General features: G+C 45.2%; 2 protein-coding genes and 1 pseudogene across 3 annotated transcripts; 1 reads left to right on the top strand and 2 right to left on the bottom strand.

Annotated features, from left to right (window-relative positions):
- Window positions 1-1,673: 1,673 nt before the first annotated feature.
- On the top strand, window positions 1,674-3,011 carry LOC310866897 (diacylglycerol kinase delta-like; annotated as a pseudogene). Its single transcript has one exon. The product of its transcript is annotated as a diacylglycerol kinase delta-like (transcript).
- Window positions 3,012-5,443: 2,432 nt separating this feature from the next.
- On the bottom strand, window positions 5,444-9,538 carry LOC310866896 (kinesin-like protein KIF2A; the record flags this gene model as incomplete). Its single annotated transcript, XM_083776693.1, is given in 4 exon segments — window positions 5,444-7,345; window positions 7,673-7,806; window position 7,809; window positions 9,260-9,538. Coding segments are annotated over 4 exon segments (2,316 nt in total).
- On the bottom strand, window positions 7,823-9,190 carry LOC310866387 (kinesin-like protein KIF2A; the record flags this gene model as incomplete). The annotated part of the gene is made up of 1 exon (XM_083775993.1): window positions 7,823-9,190. A coding segment is annotated over one exon (1,368 nt), but the record flags the coding sequence as incomplete, so codon positions are not given.
- Window positions 9,539-9,936: the final 398 nt, after the last annotated feature.

The following is a 9,936-nucleotide window of genomic DNA, read 5'->3' as shown; positions in this document are numbered from 1 at the left end:
GCCAGAGGCGCAATGGACTACAAATCCTACAAATGGTCTCCTGGGCATGGTTTGCTCCTCCTCTCTCTCCCAGGCTGACAACAACACTGACAACGTTGAGCATTATCTTCTACTAGACTTGTAGTGTGCCCGTCGGGCGTCGGCCACCGGCCTACTGTTATGGAGATATCTGTAGAATGCAGTAGGCTACCTGTCGTCATAGCACCCATTTTAACTGTCTGTCTCCACATGGAGATCTCTGTATCTGTCTGTCTGCCTGTATGTGGAGAGTGCAAACTGACAAAAAAGTGGACTGGTTAAGTAATCAATTGGCAGCTGTGGGGTTGACATGGCAATCAATTGGCTGAGGCAGAGGCTGGAAGCTGCACAGGTGAGGGGATTTAGGCTGATTAGGCCCACTGGCAGAGCCTGACCAGAGCCTTTTGTGGTGGTTCTGGAGAACCGTGGGTCTGCCCGCAGGGAGTGCAGTGCTCGATACCGGGAACTGCACTCCCTGTGGGGGTGTGGAACATGTGTGTGTCAAATTTGTAGTAGGTGGGGCGAACGGTTCTCGAGTTACGTGAATTACAGACGTACGGACATACGTACACACACAGAGATGCGCCACGTCTCTGTGTGTGTCTGCGTGTGTGTATGGTTGTAATGCACGTAACTGTCGAGTCGGTCAGACTTCATATTTGGCCATGCCTAAATACGGGTTCGTCCCACCGACTTTTGACATATAGGCTATCATATAAATTCAGTTGATTTGTCACGCCTGAATTTGGGGATGAACTCGTCACTCACCAAGATTAATTCGGCTTTTGGTGAGTTTTTTATTTTTGGTATGGTGTTACTGTTAGGTCAGATCTGCATGCAGTGCAACATAAGAGTGAGCGCCTCTAGTATGGACAATGTGCACACTGCTGGGTGATAACATCATCAACACGACGTCATATTGACTCCTCAGTAATTTGGTGGGTGGTGGATTATGAATTCCCACAGTGATGTCAGTGTGATGTCAATTGTTCACTACCTATTTAAACCTTTCGACATGTAATTTCCCTGCTGTTCATTTGAAAAATTGCTGTGCATGCAACTGCACTGACATAACCGTTTTAGAAAGATCACAGCAAGCGTGGACACATGGACACACAAACGGACACCAACAGAGGTTACTCTTTCCACAGCTACAGGAGGGAATACTGAACAGAAAAACTTCAACCTGCTGCTTTGTCAGCTGAATGTGTACGTGGAATAATTCATATATTGGAAATTGATGTATACCTTTAGCGGGCTCTAGACATTTATTTTAATTGTATTTATGGATGGCAATGTAATTGAATGAAAGCTGTTCTCCCTTCTGGTTCAACACATTGACTGTGCAAGGCTGGTTTAGGGTAAACACGCTGCCTCCCGGTATTAACCCTGACACTGCATGGTATTTTGAGTCTACCCAGTACAGTATGGACCTCAATGGGATGCATAACTGGTATGCTCGTTGTCACACTAAACTAACATACTGTAATGTCTGTAGAGAAGCTATATCTGGAATAACCTCACATGGACTATCCTGTGAAGTGTGCAAGTTCAAGGCTCATAAGTGCTGTGCTGTCCATGCGACCAACAACTGTAAATGGACCACCCTGGCATCCATATGCAAAGACATCATCGAGGATGAGGAGGGGATCTCCATGCCTCATCAGTGGTTAGAGGGGAACCTGCCCATCCATGCTAAATGCACGATCTGTGATAAAACATGTGGCAGTGTCCTCAGATTGCAAGACTGGAGATGTATCTGGTGTGAAGCTACGGTACACACTCTTTGTAAGGAGAAGCTGTCTTCCAAGTGTCCTCTGGGGCGGTGTAAAGTCTTCATTATCCCACCGACTGCACTCAACACTATTGACTCTGATGGTTTCTGGGAGGCATCCTGTCTTCCATCCTGTACCAGTCCTCTCCTAGTTTTTGTCAACTCTAAGAGTGGAGGCAACCAGGGAGTAAAGTTCCTCAGACGTTTCAAACAGCTGCTGAACCCTGCTCAAGTGTTTGATCTGGGGAAAGGAGGACCACACCTAGGTCTGCGTCTGTATCAGAAGTTTGATATGTTTAGTATTTTGGTGTGTGGTGGTGATGGAAGTGTCAGTTGGGTGCTGTCTGAGATAGACACACAAAAATTGCACAAACAGTGCCAGCTGGGTGTGTTACCATTGGGAACGGGGAATGACTTGGCAAGGGTTCTGGGATGGGGTTCAGCCTGCGATGATGACAAACAAGTACCTCAGATACTGGAGAAACTTGAAAGAGCTAGCATCAAGATGTTAGACAGGTGGAGTATTATGTTACATGACACCACGTTTCCACAGCAACAGTCCCCCTCTAATCCCTCTATGGTTACAGAGGATTCCAGTACTGAAAACATGGAACGTTATACAGAGAAGTTTGTGATGAATAATTACTTTGGCATAGGCCTGGATGCTAAAATCTCCCTGGACTTCAACAACAAGAGAGATGAACATCCGGAAAAATACAGAAGTCGTACTAAGAACAGGATGTGGTATGGGACTATGGGTATCAGTGAACTGCTACAAAGAACCTACAGGAACCTGGAACAGAGGGTCCTACTAGAGTGTGATGGTCGTCCCATTTCGTTGCCCAGTCTACAGGGTATCGTTGTTTTGAACATTCCCAGCTATGCAGGAGGGACCAACTTCTGGGGAGGAACCAAGAAGAATGATTTATTCGCTGCTCAGTCGTTTGATGATAAGGTGTTGGAGGTGGTTGCTGTGTTTGGCATCATGCAGATGGCTGTGTCTAGAGTTGTTAATCTACAGCATCACCGCATCGCACAGTGTTGTACGGTAAAGATCACCATCCTTGGAGATGAAAGTGTTCCGGTGCAGGTAGATGGGGAGGGATGGCTTCAACCTCCAGGATTCATTAAAATCATCCACAAGAACCAAACTCGGACCCTCACTAGAGTGTGAGTGTTTGAGAGCATTCTTAAGTCGTGGGAAGACACAGAGATGTGACTGCTCCCACACACTAACATCCCTCCCTTCCCAGGCTTGAGGTCAGGTGTGTGTGGCTGTGTGCGTGCGTGCATGCGTGCATGTGTGTTTGTTTTTTGCATACGTTATCTCTGGATTTAACCCACATAGCAATTAGGAGTGAGTGCCTAAGTGGCATTAATAGTAATACAGTGACTGGGGGACAAATAACGTTTGATTTCAGATGAGATAAGGCAAACAGGTGAGTGAGACTGAATATATTAGATATGGTAGTTCTGCCAAGAAACAGCACCAGCTGGTGAGTTGAATAACCCAAGACCTCTCTCAGAGTGAGCCTCCTGACTGACACGATTTGTTTCCAATCCTTATCATCACCACATGAGACAGATAAGAGACTGTATCTACTGTACAGTACCTTACAGTTACAACAGGAGTTCCCATACCTTTTCATACCGTGACGTTTGTGGCCCAGGACCCAGAAATACATTCTCACCATGTAAAATAAAAATCACACCTGTGTGAAGTGAGGGGCGCTCTTATCATCGTACATCATCATACATCATCTCATTCCGGCAAATCAGGGACAACAACACAACTACAACTTTGCACCGTTGAACCAGCTCTCTTTACTGGCAGACTAAGCCAAGTCTATGGCAGTGAATCTGCAATGAATGAAAGTGACTGCCATATACTGTGCAAAAGTCAAAATGATGCTTCATTTTCAAAAAGCTCATGTGGCCGCCAGCCACAGTGGGCCCCTCACTTCATAGTCACACGAGTGTGATTTTTACTTGACATGCTAATTGTACATTTTAAGAGCCAGGAAAATAAATATTTACATTATATATTGTATATTGTATATTTATCATTGTCATGTTTATTTTTTTCATTTTCATTTTTTCTTAGACTTATGGTATAATTGCTAATAACCATTGCAATGTTTTGTCACTTACAGATGGCATGCCATGATTTGTTTTGACTTTTTCTGTTTTCTATGTGTCTATGGAGTTAACATTACTCTAATAAACCCCCAGGTGTGGTTAGAATATTGAAATATGTCTTCCCTGTGCATTTTATTATAGTACAATTGCTAATAATATCCATTATCAAAGGTCTCAAAGTCATATGCAGCATATTATTATTATATTATAAGTTATGGTAGTTATAATGTGCTGTTCCACTGAGCATGATAATTATACATTATTACCAGCACTTATAATGCGTTATAAGCTATAATGCGTTATAAGCGCTGCAAGCGCATTATAATGCATTATGAATGTGCTTATGATGCATTATAGACCCGACCTTTACAGTCCCACAAGGCTGCAATTCCTGGAAGATATGGGCAGGTGTGCTAAGTGCTTCCTCTGGACGCTTCAAGCACAGGAACTATAGTTAGAAAAATCACACCCGTGTGAAGTGAGTGGTGCAACTCCGTGTGAGGGTCCCCGAGAGTTCCAGATTCACAGGACCGCGGCCAGGGTTCTGGCCTGTGTCCGACCGCGGCCAGGGTTCTGGCCTGTGTCCGAAACGGTTGAGAAATGACAGAGTTACCGTGTGGAGGTCCCCCAGGGGGTCCCTCTACTGTACTGTCACTGTACTGTACCACCCCAAATCCAGTTAATGTGCGTAATAACCAGGTGTCACAACAGTGACACCTGGTTATTACGCAATTTTCGTGCTCGGACAGACACAGCCAGCCAGGGATGGACACACATAGCTAAACTTAATGGAGTGGTTGCACCACTCAAAAAGTTACCACACTAAGTGGCCACAACCCAAAATAAGAGAATGCAAGATAAAGGCACAGTTGATCATTTTGTATTGGCTAACACGTTTCGGCACCAACGTGGCCCTTGCTTAGTTACAATTAATCAATTAACAGTACACAATAATCACAGATACAATGTCAGGAGAACAGATAAAGCACAGTGACACAGACATGTTGAGCAACACTTTATTGGACGCAGTTTTATTTAAATGTAAAGTTTCAAAATAAGAGAATGCAAGATAAAGGCACAGTTGATCATTTTGTATTGGCTAACACATTTCGGCACTAACGTGGCCCTTGCTTAGTTTCAATTAATCAATTAACAGTACACAATAATCACAGATACAATGTCAGGAGAACAGATAAAGCACAGTGACACAGACATGCTGAGCAACACTTTATTGGACGGCAGTTTTATTTAAAGTTTTTTATAATTAAAGTTAATTATAATTATCTTGACTCTGTCTACGCCTCTACGGACCAATGCATATGGTGAAGGTTAATAGCAACAGGGACCACGCTTTTGTACACCTAAAAACTAATCAGAAAAACAGAAAGAAAATGTCCGGCAAAAAAAACCTCACCTGTGTCTTTGTCATATTCATGCAGATCACACAGATTGTCTCCTCCATCACAGATGTGGACTATCCTGCCCATGGCCCACTGCCGTGTGGGTCTCTGGCTAGGGCTCGAGCAGGTTGTCTGCTTTCAGCGGTATGGCTGCAAGTGCTGCCTTAGTTGCCTCTGTAGGTCTCTTCCAGGAGAACAGTTTTTTCCAGATGCTCTTCTTTTTGCATTTATTGTTATTATTGTTAAGGCACTCTTTCTGCCTGTCATGTTCCAAGCTATGATTTGCCAGCCCTGCTTCAACGCAGGCAGCTGCCTCTCTTGATCTCCTCCAGAAGCATAACCTTTTCCAGACACTCTTCTTTTTGCACTTGTTAAGGCACTCATCCAAAGCTTCCCTCTCATTAGCCCAAGTAATTTCTTTAGTGAGTTTGATGTTCTCCTCTTTCAGGGTGCTATTTTCAGCCTCTATTGTTAGTCGCATATCATCCATGGCTGCTTTGCACAATGACTGCTGAGCGTGGGACTCAAGCTGATCGCTGATGGGCATCTCTGGGATGATATGCTTACTGGATTGTTCCTCTTCCTGGAGTAACGAACCGAGCAACTTCGCTTTATCTTGAAGGTCATTGGTGATTTCTACCTTCTGTTGGATCTGTTCCAGCTCAGCAGCATACAGGTCCACTTCATAATCGACCTCCTCTGTCATCTCCAACACCTTCTCATCCTCCTGCCAGTGAATTGACTCCTTGAACTCAGCTTGGTGGTCTTCTAGAACCTGTTCTTCCATCTCCACCATTTGAGACACCGCCTTATGATAAGTAAACAGCTGAGCAGAAAGCTGGTTGACTGCTTGAATGTTTGGTCGACCCCTTTCTATTACCTGGTTGGGGTTAACTGTCAGCTCCTTCACCCTGTTAGCGTAGTGTAGGGTGTTGAGGGTATTTTCACATGATGCCATACCAGGAGATATGGTTGCAATCATGCACGTATGTGAGTTCTCCCCAATGAAGGAATCTCTGAGGACCTGAGTAAGCTTGCTGCCCCTGAAAGGTGTGTGAGCCTTGTTATGTCCCAGAGCCCTGATGCACTCCTTTAGTGCCAGCAGACTCTTGTTAATCTCGGCTCCCTCCAGACGAGTCTGGCGGTCACCACTAGATGCATCAGCTCCTCTCTCGTTCCCAGCCAGGTCAATGAGCGAGAACTTCCCGTGCATCAACCCCTTGCTCCGTAGAAGGATCTGGAAAACAGCATGGCTCCTAGAAGAGTGTGTGTTTGTTGAAGTCTGACCGAATGCTCTGCATCTGTTTCCCACTTCAATGAGTTTGAGAACATCCTCCGTACATGTGACTTCTTTCTCCTTTAGTCCTACAACCTGGACCTGCTGTTGACCATCCTCCATCACCCTCAGCTTAGCTTTATTATTCAGCAGGTCAAACACCTTCCCATTGTAGATTTCAAAGAAGGTTGTGTACACTTGTAGTTCTAAATTACTATACTTGGGTTTCTTCAATGTGAGAAACACATCCTGAGCAGTTAGCATGTAGATTCCTTTGGAACAATCCTGGTTTTCTCCAGAAGAATCTCCACTCATTGTATATGTTTTACCACTTCCTGTCTGACCATAAGCAAAGCAGGTAGCCGTGCCCCTCTCAAAGATGGTCTCCACCAGAGGCCTGGCTGTGAACCTGTACACCATCTCATTGGTTTTGAAATCATCAAAGGTGTAGTCAAAGCGGAAGGTCTGGTTCTCCAGGTAGCGAGTCAGGTCCAACTTCTGTTTGGGTTTGTGGACCAACACCACATCTTTACTGGGAATTGTGATCACATCCAGGTGGTTCATGGTCAGTTCCTTCTTATTGAGGGGACGCTTCCTCACATAAACACATATTCTCTTTTTTTTAATCGGGTCTTCTGTGGTCAGAGGTCTGTAGTCTAGGCTGGCTCGGAAATCCCTGATCATGATATCATAGTTAGGAATGGTGGTGTCTATCTTTGGTGCTCTCTTCTGGCTCTGCTGCTCTAGTTGACGCATTTCCCTTTTTCCCTCGAGTTTCGCCCCACCCTCCTTCACATAGTTGGACATTCTCCTCAAATTCTTTGTGTGTCTCAGTTGTGTCTGAGCTTGTGTTGATTGTGTAGGCTGCGGGGCGAGGGGAAATCGTTCGGACTCTTGGGGTCTGTGGTTTTCTAGAACCTGTTCCTGCATCTCCACTGTATGGGACACTGCGTTCCTGTTTTTTTTAATTGAGGCTTCTGAGGTCAGAGGTCTGTAGTCTAGACTGGTTTGGAAATCCCTGACCATGTACCCTATATCATAAATAGGGATGTGCTCCTGTGCTACCTGCTGTAGTTGACACCTTTCCCGTTTTTCCTGGAGCTTCTCCCCCTTCTTCACACAGTTGGACTTCCTTCTTGCTTTCTGGAGTTGTTGTGTCTGAACCTGTGTTGGCTGTGCAGGCTGTTGGGCAGGAGGTGGGGCTACTAGTTGAGACTGTGGGGGTTGGTGGTCTTCTAAAACCTGTTCCTCCCTCTCCACCTTTGGAGACACCGCTTCATGGAAGGTATCCAGCTGAGGACACGCTTCCTCCTTCTGCTCACAGAGAAGTTTGAGGTAGTCTCCCTGTGGTGAGCTGCTTAGCCAGTCTTTGTCCCGAAACTCTAGTTGGTCAACTGCATGGATGTTGGTTTGACCCCCTTCCATTGCATGGTTTGGGTGAACTGTCAGCTTCTTCACCCTGTTAGCATAGTGTAGTGTGTTGAGGGTATTTTCACATGCCATCGTACCAGGAGATATGGTTGCAATCATGCACATATGAGAGTTCTCCCCAGTGAAAGAGTCTCTAAGTACCTGGGTGAGCTTTGTGTCTCTGACGGGAATGTGAGCGTTTTTGCATCCCATAGCTCTGATGCACTTCTTTAGTGCTAGCAGACTCTTATTAATCTCAGCTCCCTCCAGGCGAGTCTGGCGGTCAGCAATGCACGCATCAGCTCCTCTTTCGTTCCCAGCCAGGTCAATGAGTGAGAACTTTCCAAGCATCTCCCCCTTCCTCCTTAAAATTATCTGGAACACACAGTGGCTCCTTGAAGAGTGTGTGTTGGCTAACATCTTACCTACTGTTCTACACCTGTTACCTATTTTTATGAGTTTAAGAACATCCTCCATACATGTGACGTCTTTCTCTTGTAGTCCTACCACATGAACCTGTTTGCCTTGATCTGACACTTTTACCTCAAGTTTTCCATTCAGTAGGTCTAACACCTTCCCATTGTATATTTCAAAGAAGGTCACATGCACTTGTAGTTCTAACTTCTTGTACTTGGGTTTCTTCAACATGAGAAACACGTCCTCAGCAGTTAGCCCATAGATTCCTTTTGAAGAATTCTCGTTCTGTCCAGAAAGACTACCACTCATAGTATGTGTTTTTCCACTTCCTGTTTGTCCGTAGGCGAAGCAGGTAGCCATGCCTCCCTCAAAGATGGTCTCCACCAGAGGCCTGGCTGTGAATCTATACACCATCTCATTGGTTGTGAAGTCGTCAAATGTGTAGTCAAAGTGGAAGGTCTGGTGTTCCATGTAACGGGTCAGGTCCACCTTCTGTTTGGGCTTGTGGACCATCAACACATTATTACTGGGAATGGTGATCACTTCCAGGTCCTTCATGATCAGTTCCTTCTTGTTCAGCGGACGCTTCCTCACACAAACACATATTCTGTGTTTTTTAATCAGGTCTTCTGTGGTCAGGGGTCTGTAGTCAAGACGGGCACGGAAATCCCTGATCATGTACATGATCTGATGCTGTAGTCGAGATCTTTCTCTAAGTTTCTCCCCCTCTGTCACAAAATTGGACTTCCTCCTCATGTTCTGGAGCTGTCGTGTCTGAGCCTGTGTTGGCTGTGTATGCAGTTGGGTGAAGTGGTGGTGGGCTACTTCCGGCTGTGGGGATTTCCTGGTGTGGGTCACCCCTCTGTTATATCTAGCTGGCTCTACGATGGTTCTTTGCATATTATTTGCAATTTCATTGATCTTCCCAGCGGCAGCAAGTGAAGGAGATGGTGTCTCTGGGATGGGGACAATGCCCTCATCTGGAGACACATATAGGTTTTGAGCAAATATAGTCTCCAAGTCAATCTCTTTACCTTTAGTGCCTCCATTCTCAATCCACTCATCTGTAACACTCTTGTTGTCCTCATTAAGTGAGGTCACCATCGCACACATGTGTGGGGTCCGTTAGAAGTTAGGTTATCAAAAAATCTAAATTAAATCCATTAGTGCCAACAACTGTATTTATATTCCCTAACACACCAAAGTTGGTTTGTATACAGCTATGTGCTGATTGGACAGTATTTTGACAACGTCATAGTTGCTGTGGCAGCAGGGATCAAAACCGTACTCCTACAGATGTTGTCCAAACATTTAATACGCAAATCTCTATAGGCATGTGATCAAGGGGATGTTTGGACTTGGCATAGCCATTTTCATGAACATACCACTGACCTGGTCTGAGAAAAGGGAATCAATCTGTTTTCAGAATCAATGGAGTGCTGGCATCGTGTCTTTGGGGCTGTTTGGAGTTGGCATAGCCATTTGTGAGGGGCACTAGCTCC

The sequence above is a fragment of the Protomyctophum parallelum genome (assembly GCF_964188405.1).
Source record: "Protomyctophum parallelum genome assembly, chromosome: 11".
Taxonomy (NCBI): Eukaryota; Metazoa; Chordata; class Actinopteri; order Myctophiformes; family Myctophidae; genus Protomyctophum; species Protomyctophum parallelum.
This window is presented reverse-complemented; position numbering and strand designations above follow the sequence as displayed.